Source organism: Ahaetulla prasina, chromosome 17 (genome assembly GCF_028640845.1).
Source record: "Ahaetulla prasina isolate Xishuangbanna chromosome 17, ASM2864084v1, whole genome shotgun sequence".
In the NCBI taxonomy this organism is placed as follows: Eukaryota; Metazoa; Chordata; class Lepidosauria; order Squamata; family Colubridae; genus Ahaetulla; species Ahaetulla prasina.
Window position 1 is genome coordinate 12,195,102 of NC_080555.1, and position 14,935 is coordinate 12,210,036.

A 14,935-nucleotide genomic window follows, 5' to 3' on the forward strand; every position below is an offset into this window, starting at 1 on the left:
CCATGAAATACAAACAGCATCCACATTGAAAACCAAAATTCTGCAACAGACAGTGAAGGCGACCCCGGAGACGTGAAAATAAGTCGAGCTCTGGCGGTTTATTCCAGCTTGGTAACATCCTGAGGCATCCATCTTTGTTAAGGGCGCGGCTGACACCTCCCAGGAGGCTGCCCGCCGACGACACGTGACCGGCCCGCGAGGGGGAAAAAAACGGCGAAAGGATGAACGTTATTCAAATCAGGCAAGCGGAAGCGGAAATGGGGGCGAGCTGTTGAGCGCCGGAGCCGCCATCTTTGTTAGGGGCCCAGTGGACTTCCGGGATGGACTGAGCTGGAGCGGAGGGACCGTGGAGGCTCCTCGGGGCGCGCGTGGCCCGGAGGCAGGAGCGGAATGTGGGGCGCTGCAGCTGCAGGGCCGGGAGGGAGGGAGGGAGGGAGGCGGGCTGGAAGGTTGGAGGCAGGAGCCCCACGTGCAAAATCAGAGAAACGCCCCCCCCATCTTCTTGACCCCGCCCACTTTCTTGGGGGCGGGGCGGGGTCAGGGCATGGGGTGTGAATGTGCATTTGCACAACTTGCGGGTTGCAGCAAGTTGTGCAAATGCAAGGCTTTTCAGGCTTGGCCCCCTTTCAGAGCGGTGGACTTCAACTCCCAGGATTCCCCCGCCAGCAAAGAATTGTGGGAATTGAAGTCCACCCCTCTTTGAAACAATGGCTAGGGAATTATGGGAGCTGAAGTCCACCCCTATTAAAACTTTGTCGGTAGGGAATTCTGGGAGTTGAAGTCTACCCCTCTTGAAACATTGGCTAGGGAATTATGGGAGTTGAGGTCCACCCATCTTAAAGCAAGCTGGCTAGGGAATTATGGGAGTTGAGGTCCACCCATCTTAAAGCAAGCTGGCTGGGGAATTATGGGAGTTGAGGTCCACCCATCTTAAAGCAAGCTGGCTGGGGAATTATGGGAGTTGAGGTCCACCCATGTTAAAACATTGGCTAGGGAATTCTGGGAGTTGAAGTCCACCCCTTTTAAAACATTGTTGGCTAGGGGAGTTCTGGGAGTTGAAGTCCACCCCTATTAAAACATTGTTAGCTGAGGAATTTTGGGAGTTGGGACTCCACCCATCATCAAGTGGCCAAGCTTGGAAAAACACAGTACTAGTTTCTTCAGCTGGGTTCAAAGCATCGTATGAACATGCCAATTTTATTTATTTATTTATTTATTTGATTTCTATACCGCCCTTCTCCCGAAGGACTCAGGGCGGTGTACAGGCAAAAATAAAACAGACGGTACAATATCACACTGTAGGAAAAGAGGTAATAGATGGGGCAGGGACTGGTGGAGAAGAGGTGACAATAAAATACAGGTAGATGGTTTATCTCTACGTATCTGTTGATGGCTGTTTTGTCCAAGTACCAAAGAAGCAAGCTCAAAGATCACCAAGGACTTCACTGTTCACCTCTGAGCTGCAAATACTCTCCTCTATTAAAGCCATTATCCTCCTCCAGGTTTGGAAGCTTAGAAACAAAACACGTTTTCATCCTTTTGACTATTGTAGGTTGAGAGGGGTGGTCCAGAAGACCTTGCAGATCCTGTGTGGTGCTGGGAAACAGTTTAGATGCATCCAGAGCCAGGAACCTGGCCACAGGTAACTCTCCTCGGGGCTGCTTTTGCGTGACACTCTTGGACCAGTAAGACAGCGTGAGAGAATGGGGGAAAAAAAGATGTGAAGCTCCAGCATTCTGAACTGCGAGTTACAGTTCAGCCGTATCTGAAGGATAACTTTTGCCTTCAGAAGTTGTGGGAGCTTCATCCCTGGAGGCTTTCTAGAAGAAACTGGACTGCCATCTGTCAGAAATGGTGTCGGGTCTCCTGCTCGGAAAGGGGGCTGGACTAGATGACCTACAAGGTCCCTTCCAACTCTGTTAATCTATTAAAAACTCTGATTTCTGGCGCTTTTTACAACTTGGTATGTGGCCTTTTTTTTTTTGGAATTTATATCCCGCCCTTCTCCGAAGACTCAGGGCGGCTTACACTGTGTTAAGCAATAGTCTTCATCCATTTGTATATTATACACAAAGTCAACTTTTATTGCCCCCAACAATCTGGGTCCTCATTTTACCTACCTTATAAAGGATGGAAGGCTGAGTCGACCTTGGGCCTGCTGGGACTTGAACCTGCAGTAATTGCAAGCAGCTGTGTTAATAACAGACAGACTTAGTCTGCTAAGCCACCAGAGGCCCTTCCCTTGTTTATTTTCATCGCAACCCTGTAGGTATCCTGACCCAAAATTGGGTTCTGTTTACTACCAGAATTTTGCACCATGTTATCCGTGATCTGCACAAGTGAGTCCATTTTTGGGGATTTGCATAACAGAGAGATCGACCGTCCATCAAGTATATTGAGTAGACAAAACACAGTGGGCTAAAATGTGGTGTGCTAATTTGCGATTCAGCGTGTGCTATGGATGCAATCTTCTGTCTATTGATTGTTCTTCAACCCTCTGAGCCAGGGGTCTCCAACTTTGGTAACTTTAAGACTTGTGCACTTCAACTCCCATAAAGACCGAAATTGGGATGATCCAAGCGAGGGAGAGGAGACACGTCTTGTTTCCATTTGGGATGAGTTTGACCCTGTGGCTCCCGAGGACGTGGACAGGTTGTTGGAAAGACTTCACGCCACTACATGTTTACTGGACCCGTGTCCTTCCTGGCTGGTACTGGCCACTCAGGAGGTGACACGAGGCTGGCTCCAGGAGATTATCAACGCTTCTTTGTTGGAAGGGGTTTTCCCTGCCGCCTTGAAAGAGGCGGTGGTGAGACCCCTCCTCAAGAAGCCCTCCCTGGACCCAGCTATTTTGGGTAATTATCGTCCAGTCTCCAACCTTCGCTTTGTTGCGAAGGTTGTAGAGAGTGCTGTGGCGCGACAGCTACCCCAATACCTGGATGAAGCCGTCTATCTAGACCCGTTCCAGTCCGGCTTCTGACCCGGGTACAGCACGGAGACAGCTTTGGTCGCATTGGTGGATGATCTCTGGAGGGCCAGGGCCAGGGGCTATTCCTCTGCCCTGGTCCTATTAGATCTCTCAGCGGCTTTTGATACCATCGACCATGGTATCCTGCTGCGCCGGTTGGGGGGATTGGGAGTGGGAGGCACCGTTTATCGGTGGTTCTCCTCCTATCTCTCTGACCGGTCGCAGACGGTGTTGACGGGGGCAGAGGTCGACCGCGAGGTGCCTCACTTGTGGGGTCCCACAGGGGTCAATTCTCTCGCCCCTTCTGTTCAACATCTATATGAAGCCGTTGGGTGAGATCATCAGTGGCTTTGGGGTGAGATACCAGCTGTACGCTGATGACACCCAGCTGTACTTTTCCACCCCGGGCCACCCCAATGAAGCTGTTGAAGTGCTGTCCCGGTGTGTGGAAGCCGTACGGGTCTGGATGGGGAGAAACAGGCTCAAGCTTAATCCCTCCAAGACGGAGTGGCTGTGGATGCCGGCACCCCGATTCAGTCAGCTGCAGCCGCGGCTGACTGTTGGAGGCGAGTTATTGGCCCCAAAGGATAGGGTGCGCAACTTAGGTGTCCTCCTGGATGAACGGCTGTCGTTTGAAGATCATTTGACGGCCGTCTCCAGGGGGGCCTTCCACCAGGTTCGCCTGGTTCGGCAGTTGCGCCTCTTCCTTGATCGGGATGCCTTGTGCACGGTCACTCATGCGCTCGTTACCTCTCGCTTGGATTATTGTAATGCTCTCTACATGGGGCTCCACTTGAAGTGCACTCGGAGGCTTCAGTTAGTCCAGAATGCAGCTGCGCGGGTGATAGAAGGAGCTCCGCATAGCTCCCATATAACACCGCTCCTGCGCAGACTGCACTGGCTACCTGTGGCCTTTCGAGTGCACTTTAAGGTGTTGGTTACTACCTTTAAAGCGCTCCATGGCTTAGGGCCTGGGTACTTACAGGACCGCCTGCTGTTACCACATGCCTCCCACCGACCCGTACGCTCTCACAGAGAGGGACTTCTCAGGGTGCCGTCCGCCAAGCAATGTCGGCTGGCGGCCTCCAGGGGAAGGTCCTTCTCTGTGGGGGCTCCCACCCTCTGGAACGAACTTCCCCCGGGTTTACGCCAAATACCTGACCTTCGGACATTTCATCGCGAACTGAAGACACATCTTTTCATTCGCGCGGGGCTGGCTTGAATTGAATTTTATTAATTTTAAGTTTTTATTAATTAATTTTAAATGGGGTTTTTTAGCTTATTATATATTTTACTTCTCAGGCCAATTTTAAAATAAGTTTTTTAACTGCATTTTAAATTTGTATATTGTACCGTCTGTTTTATTCTTGCCTGTACACCGCCCTGAGTCCTTCGGGAGAAGGGCGGTATAGAAATCAAATAAATAAATAAATAAATAAATAAATAAATAATCCCTCCCAGAGGAATTCTGGGAGTTGAAGTCCACAAGTCTTAAAGTTGCCAAGGTTGGAGACCCCTGCTCTGAGCATTAAACAAGAATGCCAATTAATGATTTTAAAATAGGAGCTCTGCCATTTTATATCTAGTTGAAATGTAGGGATTCTCAAAAAAACTTGGCTGTTACCTTCCAGTTTCAGGTTAATGCATAACCCAAAAACATAAAACTAAACGGAGAAGTTAAACGCTAAGTAAATTTCCTGCTTCTCATCCTGGGGGGGGTTGATGATTTCTGGATATATTTCCTCTGATCTCTTCTCCATATTTTCTCTCCAGCTTCCCAGCCATGTCCTCGGGTGCCGGAGGACCAAAGCCCCTCATTGCTGTCTGCCAGGTGACTTCGACGCCGGACCGAGAAAACAACTGGGCGGCTTGTTCACAGCTGGTCCGAGAGGCAACGCGGAGGGATGCTTGCGTTGTCTTCCTCCCGGAAGCCTTTGATTTCATTGGAAGCTGCACGGAAGAGACCCTCAGCTTGGCGGAGCCCTTGGAGGGGGATTATCTTCAGCGCTATGTCAGCCTGGCCAGGTGAGATGTGCAGGGTGCCAGAATGGCTTCTCAACGAATTTGGATCCCGGGGGCAGGGAGGGGGGGGGCTATCAAGATGCAGCTAAGATAAGTAATAAAAATGGCCAAGAACAAATCAATTTGGTCTAGTGCAGGGATCTGCAAACTTTGCTCTTTTAAGACTTGTGGACTTCAACTCTTTTAAAACTTGTGGACTTCAACTCCCAGAACTCTGGGAGTTGAAGTCCACAAGTCTTAAAAGAGCCATGTTTGCGATCTAGTGGTTAAATCTAGTGGTTAAGGTGCCAGGTCTAGTGGTCTAGTGGTTAAGGTGCCAGGCTAGTGGTTAAGGTGCCAGGCTAGAAACCAGGAGATCGTGAGTTCAAGTCCTGCTTTAGCCATGAAAGCCAGCTGGGTGACTATGGGCCAATCACTGGGAGATGGTGTTGTGTCTGTGCCCCCCGAGCCGGGCCCCCTGCCAGAAAGTGACTTGGAAAGTGAGGGGGAAGGGCCGTCAGGACTTACCTCGGGAGCACTGGCTCCTCTGGCTCAGCTCCAGGAGCCAGAAACAGGCCAGGTGGAGGAGATAACGAGGCCTCCGTCCCCGGACTCTTCTCCCCCCAGGCCACGCCTCCAGACCCGGCTGATGGCAATCAGGCCTGGCTGGACCCTTGGTTTCGTAGGCAGGAGAGGCGGGAACAACAGAAGCAAGGGTGGGGCAGGCCTAGGAAGTGCTGAGTCATGGAGCCACACCCCACAGGATATAAAGGCAGCAAGGGCTGCTGTACCTCTTCGTAGCAAGCAAATCAACTGCTTAACTAGAGCTGAAGTACTATTCGTTCCTGGTTGACTCATCAAGAGAGATAACAGAGACACTTGGCAGATGATCGCTAGTTTACTGCCAGAGCTGTTAGTGGCCGGCTAATTAAATCATCGCTCGGACTGAGGCGAGGGGGACAGAACAGATAATGAGTTCTAGTCCCGCTTTAGACATGAAACCTGGTTGAGTGACTTTAGGCCATTCACTTTCTCTCAGCTCCACCGACTCACACGGCTATTATTGTAGGGAAAATAGGAGAAGGAAGGTCTGTTAGGTGTGTTTGCCATCTAGAGCAGGGGTCCCCAACCTTTCGGACCTCAGGGACCACAAAATTCATAATTTTAAATCCCGCGGACCACTAATACAATCTGCCTAATGACCAGCTGGGTGGGTGTGGCAACATGGTCATGTGACTTGGTGGGTGTGGCCAACTTGATGTCACTCACGTCGAGGGGCACCTTGACAGCCTCTACTCACCACTCAGGGTCCTTAGGGCCCCAACAGGAAGCAGTTGTTGGAGCTAAACAGCCACCATGAGAAAAGAGTTGGCAAAAGAGCTCAGTTCAGATTGGATCTGGCCGAGAAGGAGGCTCAGTAGAAGCACCTCACTGAGGACTAGAAGCATAGGCTTTCCAAGCAGAGGGAAGACCTGCGGGAGTGCAAGGCCAGGTCCCGGCGCCTGGAGGCTCAGCGGGCTGAGATGGTCAGCCAGTTCCAGGCCATGAGGCAGCCCCACTGGAACGAGGCCCTCTGGCTCTTGGCCACCAGCGGCTCTTCCCTCCAGCCTTCACCCAAAGCCCCACACCAGGAGGCTGAAGCAGACCCCAAGTCGGAATTTCTGCCCCGCTTCCGACCCTCACAAAAAGACCCCAAAGGGGGAGACTCTGTGCAGCAACACAAACATTCATTGCACGTATCCAGCCCAGGGACCGTTGTTTGAGAACCCCTAATTTAGTGCAATGTAAAAAATGCAAATAATTTTTCTGTGGACCACCAAAATTTTCTCACAGACCACCAGTGGTCCACGGACCACCAGTTGTTGACCACTGATCTAGAGTTATTTATAAAACTCATAAAGGCAAAATAAAACATCTTTTAAAAAAACGTGTTCATCTCTTAAGATGATGTTTTCCCAACTTTAGCAACCTTAAGGCGTGCGGACTTCAGCTCCCAGAATTCCCTAGCTCCAGCATGGTTGGCTGGGGAATTCTGAGCGTTGGCCCACACCTCTTAAAAGTTTCTGAGAAACCCCAGCCTGAAGATTCTTTCAGAAATAAAAGATCTTTGTTCTTGTAGCAGATGCAGAGAACGGCTCCATCTTCTGTAGGTGCCACCAAATGGGGAGGGGGGAGAACCTCAGCCAGGCCCACCCAGGTAGAAACAAACCTTTGCTTCTCTCCGGATAGGGAGTGTGGAGTGTGGCTGTCCCTTGGAGGTTTCCATGAGAGGGGCAAAGACTGGGAAAGCACGCAGCGGATATACAACTGCCACCTTCTTGTGGATCCCAAAGGTAACGAAACGTCCTTTAATTAGGTGCCTTACATTTTTGCCCCCCTCCCCCAGTATTCCTGCACCAAGAGAGCACAGTCGCAAGGGTGCTGAGTCAGATTGGACTACAACACACAATGAACGGCTGCAGGAACTGGGCCTGGCTAGTCTAGTGAAGAGAAGGACCAGGGGAGACAGGAGAGCATCTTCCAGTATTTGAGGGGCCGCCACAGAGAGGAGGAAGGGAGCCAAGCTATTTTCTAAAGCCACTGAAGTCCAGACAAGGAATAATGGACGGAAACTGACCAAGGAGAGATTCAACCTGGAAATAAGGAGGAATTTCCTGACAATCAACCCATTGAACAGAAGTTGCCTTCAGAAGTTGTGGGAACTTCATCACTGGAGGCTTTGAAGAAGAGACTGGACTGCCATCTGTCAGAAATGGTGTAGGGTCTTCTGCTTGGGCGGGGTTGGACTAGATGACCTACAAGGTCCCTTCCAACTCTGTTAATCTGTTAAACACTTGGCATGGCTAGTCTAGTGAAGAGAAGGACCAGGGGAGACTGGATAACATCTTCCAATACTTGAGGGGCTGCCCCAGAGAGGAAGGGGCGAAGCTATTTTCCAAAGCACCCAAAGGCTATACAAGGAATAATGGATGGAAACTGACCAAATAGAGAGATTCAACCTGGAAATAAGGAGGAATTTTCTGACAATGAGAGCCACCAACCCATGGAACAGAAGTTGCCTTCGGAAGTTGTGGGAGCTTCATCACTGGAGGCTTTCAAGAAGAGACTGGACGTGCTCGCTTTGGCAGCACATATACTAAAAAGAAGAGACTGGATTGCTATCTGTCAGAAATGTGGAGGGTCTTCTGCTTGGGTGGGGGGTTGGACTAGATGACCTACAAGGTCCCTTCCAACTCTGTTAATCTGGGTGTTGTGTCTTGCCCGCTCTCACCACAGCCGGGGTCTGCTTATCTGCTTCCGAATGCTGAAGAATGTCCTCCCGGCCCCAGCCCTGGCTCCATGCCCAGACAGGCTGAGGAGGGAGCATCCCCCGGCCCCAGCCCTGGCTCCATGCCCAGGCAAACGGAGCAGCTAGACCCCTCCCCCTCCTCCACAGCATGTGAGCCTGAGGAAAGTTTACTTCCAACAGCTGATTGGAGTGACCCTCGCATCAGAAGATTGGATAGGCGGAGGCAACAGAAGGAAGGGAGGGGCAGGCCTTAATGAGTGCTGAGTCATGGAGCCACACCCCATGGCCTATATAAAGGAGCTGCTTTCTGGCAGTCTCTGAGTCAGGCAAAAGTCAAACTTATCTTGCTGAAGTCACTTTCTGGTCTCCTGCCTGCTCTGAGGACTTTGCTAGGACTTTGGGCAGAGCTGCAGAGGCAAGCCTGATTCGGATTTCCCTGACCCGGCCGTCAGCGGAGGAGTGGGACACGACACTGGGTCTGTATCTGGATTGTCCATGCCTCCTTAAAAAATTCTGCTTCACAGTGGTGAGAGTTGAAAAAAAAACAACCACATTTACATTCGACTTCACACATCAAATTAAGATACAAAACATGTTGATGAAGTACAGTGGCTGCGTTTACACAACTTCTTAAGTCGAAACAAAGCTTCCAGGATGGCTGAGTTTACACTGTCAATTTCAACCAACTGGTGGTTTGTTTGCCTGCCGTTTGGTTTTTTTGTGGGACAAAAACATTGTAATCTGTAAACACTGATTTAAGACTCAGGGCGAGGGAAAGAAGCTGTTTAAAGGTGTATGCCAGGTAGAAAAGTCTTTGAATAAATCTAAAGTTAAATGGTTAATGGTTAAATGGTTAAAGTCAAATAGATGGTAGAGGATAGGAAGGCCTGGAGGAACGTCGTTCATGGGGTCGTGATGGACACAACTTCGCAACTAACAACGACAACAACAAAAGTTAAATTAAACTTGGAGCCTTAGGTACATTGCTGAAATTACATTGTGAAAGGGAGGCTGTAAGAAAGAAAGCGTACCAGAAAAGACAAGAGTTTGTGAAATATATTTCTGAAAGATTTGTAGGTCAGGGTGGAACTGTGGAGTTTTGGTGGTCTCTAAGCATGGTGGTGTTGGGTTTCTTTTGTGGTCACTGAGAGGGGTTGTTTTTTCCCCCCAGATGTTTCATGACCCAGTTGGGTAACATCATCAGTGCTACAAGAAAACAACCAAGCTCCCAGAGCACCAAGGACTCCACAAATATAGAAAGCCATGTATTAACAGAATAACAGAGTTGGAGGGGACCATGGAGGTCTTCTATTCCAACCCCCTGCTCAAGCAGGAGACCATATACCATTCCAGACAAGTGGCTGTCCAATCTTTTCTTAAAAGCCTCCAGTGATGGAGCACCCATGATTTCTGGTGGCAAGCCGTTCCACTGGTTACTTGACCTCACTGTTAGGAAGTTTCTCCGTAATTCCAGGTTGCTTTTCTCTTTGATGAGTTTCCATCCATTGTTCCTTGTCTGTTGTGGTCTGCCAGCAGCCTGCGGAGCTGGCAACAGAGTCGGACAGCGATGAGACTGAGGTGAGGCCAGGGCCATCGGGGAGTGAGGTGCGGACTCCAGAGCCTCCAGAGACTGACAGTAGTGAGGCAGAGGAACAGGAGGAGCCTGTTCCTAATGCACGCATGAGAAGAGCTGCCAGAAGGCAAGAGCAGCTCAAGCAGAAAGGACAACTCGGGAGTAAGGCCAGGAGATGATTGGCCCCTCCCATAAGGCTTAAAAGACCAGCAACAGCATTTGGGCTTTGCCGGAAAACAACGTTGATAGCTTTGTCTTGTTGCATTTATATCGGTGTCTTCTGAACGTTTGCCAAGAAAGGCCTTTGGCAGTTTGCCTAATTGGACCAAGGTTTGCGATAGGACTGAGGAATTTGTGTTGGAAGGAATTTGCTTTAATTTGAGTTGAACGACGCTGGGAATGAAGTAATTCTCAACTGTTCGAATAAAGTTTGTTTGTTTGTTTCACGGACTGAGTTTCCCGCTACCTACTTGTTCCTGGGTCACAACAGCATGAATATTACATACCTGAGATTGTAATTTCGTATATTTTATTCCCGGTCTCTTTTATCTGCTTCTAATCCACCGGATCCTTCCTTTTTCCTCGGCGAGGCCGGTCTCAGGATGTGTTGTGGCCGCCTATCGGAAGATTCACCTGTTTGACGTGGAGCTGGAAGGGAGGGTCTCTTTGAAAGAAAGCGCCTTCACCAACCCCGGCTCAGAGATGGTGCCACCTGTGCACACCCCGGCTGGAAAGGTAAGGGGTTTAAAAAACAGGGTTCTGCTGCCTCGCCTGGCCCTCCCCTCCGAGGAGGACCTAGCTCTCCTTTACAATTAATTTCCATGTACAGGGAAGTCCTCATGACTGCAATCGAGCCCAGAGTTACTGTCGCTAAGTCAATCGCTCGTTAAGTGAGTTTTGCCCCATTTTACGACCTTCCTTGCCACAGCGGTGATTAAGTGAATCCCTGCAGTTCTTAAATTAGTAACACCGCTGTTAAGTGAATCAGGCTCCCCCCCCCCACCTTGACTTTGCTCATCGGAAAGGTCACCAAAGCGGATCACATTGTTGTGGTCCGCCAGCAGCCTGCGGAGCTGGCAACGGAGTCGGACAGCGATGAGGCTGAGGTGGTGAGGCCAGGGCCGTCGGGAAGTGAGGTGCGGACTCCAGAGCCTCCAGAGACTGATAGTAGTGAGGCAGAGGAACAGGAGGAGCCTGTTCCTAATGCACGCATGAGAAGAGCAGCCAGAAGGCAAGAGTAGCTCAAGCAGAGAGGACGACTCGGGAGTAAGGCCAAGAGATGATTGGCCCCTCCCATAAGGCTTAAAAGACCAGCAATGGTGTCTGGGCTTTGCCGGAAAACAATGTTGATAGCTTCGTCTTCTGCTTCGTCTTATGCTTCATCTACGTCTTTGTTTTTGTGGCTTCTGGACGTTTGCCAGGAAGGGGCTTTGGCAGTTTGCCTAATTGGACTAAGGTTTGTTAGATAACTGAGGAATTTGTGTTGGGAGGCATTTGTTTTACTTTTGAGTTGAAGGACGCTGGGAATGAAGTAATTCCCAGCTGTTCGAATAAAGTTTGTTTTTCCATGGACTAAGTTTCTTACTACCTACTTGGGCCTGGGTCACAACACACATGATCCTCCCGGGACACCGCAACAGTCATAAATACGAGTCAGTTGCCACAAACTGCAGTTGTCTGCAGTTTGATCACATGAATCTTGGGAATGCTGCAACGGTTGTAAGTTTCGACACAGTCACAAGTCACTTTTTGCGAGTGCCGTAATTTCAAACGGTCACGAAACGAACCGTTGTAAATGGAGGATTCCCTGTCATGTCCTTGCATGGTGGTTAATACCATCCCATCCTGGGCTATTTCTAAATGTTTAACTTTTATATTTTAATGTTTGATGGCACGGCACCCAGATTCCCTCTTTGAGGGAGATGGGAAGTTCCAAAATGTGAACAATAAATAAAAATAAAAGTACATGGGACAAAATTTGGACCCTGGGCAACTAACTAGTAAGGCCACACCTAGAATACTGCATCCACACTATAAAAAAGACGTTGAGACTCTAGAAAAAGTGCAGAGAAGAGCAACCAGGATGATGAGGGGACTGGAGGCTCAAACATACGATGAACGGTTGCAGGAAGTGGGCCTGGCTGGTCTAGTGAAGAGAAGGACCAGGGGAGACAGGAGAGCATCTTCCAATATTTGAGGGGCTGCCCCAGAGAGGAGGAAGGGAGTCAAGCTATTTTCCAAAGCACCTGAAGGCCAGAAAAGGAATAACGGATGGAAACTGATCAAGGAGAGATTCAACCTGGAAATAAGGAGAACAATCAACGCATGGAACTGAAGTTGCCTTTGGAAGTTGTGAGAGCTTCATCACTGGAGGCTTTCAAGAAGAGACTGGATTGCCATCTGTCAGAAATGGTGTAGGGTCTCCTGCTTGGTTGGGGGGGTTGGACTAGATGACCTACCAGGTCCCTTCCAGCTCTGTTAAACTGCACCTAACATGTTATTTACAGCGTTTGGAGCGTCCTGTGATCGACATTCGTAACCTTCCTTGAGTCAGTGGGGGAAGTTGGATTTGCTTAACAGCCGTGGGGGGGAAAAGGTCGGAAAATCAGGCCTGATTCACTTAGGGACAGGGGTTCCGATCCCAGTTGTGGTCGTAAGTCGAGGACTACCTGTGCTACTTAACATATCCTCCGTTGTTACCAGCAGAAGGTTCTGGACGTTCCTCACCTGTTCTGCCCCTTTCCCAGGTGGGGCTGGCCATCTGCTACGACCTCCGTTTCCCAGAAATGTCCTTGGCTCTGGCTCAGGCGGGGGCCGAGATCCTCACCTACCCGTCAGCCTTCACGGTGACCACCGGCGCTGCCCACTGGGAGGTAAGTCCCTCAGCCTTTGCTACAGGCGGTCCTCAACAACAGTTCGCTTAGTGGCCATTCGGAGTTACAACCACCCTGACTTACGACCATTGCAGCATCCCCAGAGTCACATGATCAAAATTCAAGACGCCTGGCAAAGTGACTCATGTTTATGACGGTCGCAGTGTGACCCTTTTTTGCGACCTTCTGACAAGTAATGCCAATGGGGAAGCCTTAAATGGTTGTGTTACTAACTGAACAACTAGAGTTCGCGTAATAACTGTGGCAAGAAAGGTTGTAAAATGGGACACTCACTTAATGAATGTCTCACTCAGCGACAGAAATGTGGGGCTCAATGGTGGTCGTGTGTCGAGGACAGCCTATATTACATTCACAGCTTCCTTCTCTCCCTCTCTTCCTTCTTATATCAGTGGAACAGCTTGCCACCAGAAATTGTGGGCACTCTTATCGCTGGATGTTTTTAAGAATCTAGACAGTCACTTATCTGAAATGTATAGATACTCCTGCTTGAGTAGGGAGCTGTACTACAAGACTTTGTATTGAGATACTAATACTACTCTGTGAAGCCTTAGTAAGGCCACACTCTGAATATTGCATCCAATTTTGGTTGCCACACTACAAAATAGATGTTGAGACTCCAGAAAGAGTGCAGAGAACAGCAACCAGGATGATGAGGGGACTGGAGGCTAAAACATACGATGAACAGTTGCAGGAACTGGGCCTGGCTAGTCTAATAAAAAGAAGAAATAGTGGGGACAGGAGAGCATCTTCCAGTATTTGAGGGGCTGCCAGAGAGGAGGAAGGGGGTCAAGCTATTTTCCAAAGTACCCGAAGGCCAGATAAGGAATAAAATGGATGGAAACTGACCAAGGAGAGATTCAACCTGGAAATAAGGAGAACAATCAACCCACGGAACAGAAGTTGCCTTCGGAAGTTGTGGAAACTTCATCCCTGGAGGCTTTCAAGAAGAGACTGGGCTGCCCTCTGTCAGAAATGGTGTAGGGTCTCCTGCTTGGTTGGGGGGGGGGTTGGACTAGATGACCTACCAGGTCCCTTCCAACTCTGTTAATTTAATCTAATCTCAAACCTCCAAGGTCCCTTCCAGCTGATTCCCTTCTATTCTATTTCCCAGGTCCTGCTGCGAGCCCGTGCCGTAGAGACCCAGTGCTACGTAGTGGCCGCGGCCCAGACGGGCCAGCACCACCCACGCCGCACCTCCTTCGGCCACAGCATGGTGGTGGACCCCTGGGGCAGCATCGTGGCCCAGTGCAAGGAGGGGCCCGGCCTTTGCTTTGCCGAAATCGACCTGGCCTACCTGCACCGCCTCCGCCAGGAGATGCCTGTCTTTGCTCACCGCCAGCCTCGCCTCTACGGCCGGGCAGCTGCTGAATGGGGCTTTGCGTCCCCTTGATGGGCTCAGCTGCCCCACAGAGGGCGCCTGGCTGCTGCAGCTGGACTCTGCAGGGTCCAGGGGCTCCTGGCCCTCCAGTAGCTGCTGTCCAATGGAGCCGAGGGAAAATGGGAAGGAGAGAGACAGAACGCAGGCGACTTCTGAGATGGGGAGGGAGCCATTTCGACACAATCCCCCACCTGGGAGCATCAGGTGTTTGGGGTTCAGACTGGCGTGGGGTCCAGTCGGTCACTTTTCCTCGAGAGGGCCTTCATTCCTGAAATAAATTTGTTTTTCAACCACACGCCTTCCCTTTCTTCACTTTAATAAGCCAGTTTTTCTAAGCAGCTCAAGACTCTTGATTTCTGTTTGACCAGAGATGTCCAACCACGGGAACTTTGAAGACTTGTGGACTTCGACTCCCAGAATTCCCCAGCCAATGTAGCTGAATTCTGGGAGTTGAAGTCCACAGATCTTCAAGTTTCTAAAGTTGGAGACCGCTGGTTTTGATAAAATAAAAAGAGGTCGGGGTACATCGCCTTCAGAAGTTAACATTCTCTCTGCCAGAATAGGAATTTTTTTTCAGCTTGTATGTATTTTTACTTTTTTAAATTTATTTTTCCACTTTTCAAACCCCCCTGTCTCCCTCAAAGAGGGACGCTAGGCAGAGTCACCCCCTCTAAATAAAAGTATGTTCACTTTTTGTGATGTGCAGGTGTACATATACAGTATATATACGCGTAGCTCCCATATAACACCGCTCCTGCGCAGACTGCACTGGCTACCTGTGGCCTTTCAAGTGCACTTTAAGGTTTTGGTCACCACCTTTAAAGCGCTCCAT

At 49.9% G+C, this 14,935-nt stretch overlaps 2 protein-coding genes across 7 annotated transcripts in view; one reads left to right on the forward strand and one right to left on the reverse strand.

Annotated features, from left to right (window-relative positions):
- The window catches only part of DEDD (death effector domain containing), a 47,238-nt gene that overhangs the window by 4,411 nt on the left and 27,892 nt on the right, over window positions 1-14,935 (reverse strand). The window lies entirely within an intron of this gene.
- Window positions 5-14,398, forward strand: NIT1 (nitrilase 1). Of its 6 annotated transcripts, none has more exons than XM_058160005.1 (7): window positions 5-241; window positions 1,553-1,642; window positions 4,742-4,993; window positions 7,199-7,302; window positions 10,433-10,566; window positions 12,579-12,704; window positions 13,837-14,398. In XM_058160005.1, the coding sequence occupies exons 1-7, from the start codon at window positions 222-224 to the stop codon at window positions 14,113-14,115; spliced, it is 1,005 nt and encodes a 334-aa protein (XP_058015988.1). In that variant the 5' UTR covers window positions 5-221; the 3' UTR covers window positions 14,116-14,398. The 6 variants fall into 6 exon arrangements, with proteins under 6 accessions (XP_058015988.1, XP_058015989.1, XP_058015991.1 ...); XM_058160006.1 differs by lacking the exon at window positions 5-241 and adding an exon at window positions 269-392; XM_058160008.1 differs by lacking the exon at window positions 5-241 and adding an exon at window positions 316-379.

Coding starts and splice junctions, on each gene's coding strand:
- NIT1 (XM_058160003.1), top strand. CDS start 1,365: ATGGTTTATCTCTACGTATCTGTTGATGGCTGTTTTGTCCAAGTACCA. Junction 4,994..7,198: donor CGCTATGTCAGCCTGGCCAG/GTGAGATGTGCA, acceptor CTCTCCGGATAG/GGAGTGTGGAGTGTGGCTGT. Junction 7,303..10,432: donor CCTTCTTGTGGATCCCAAAG/GTAACGAAACGT, acceptor GGCCGGTCTCAG/GATGTGTTGTGGCCGCCTAT.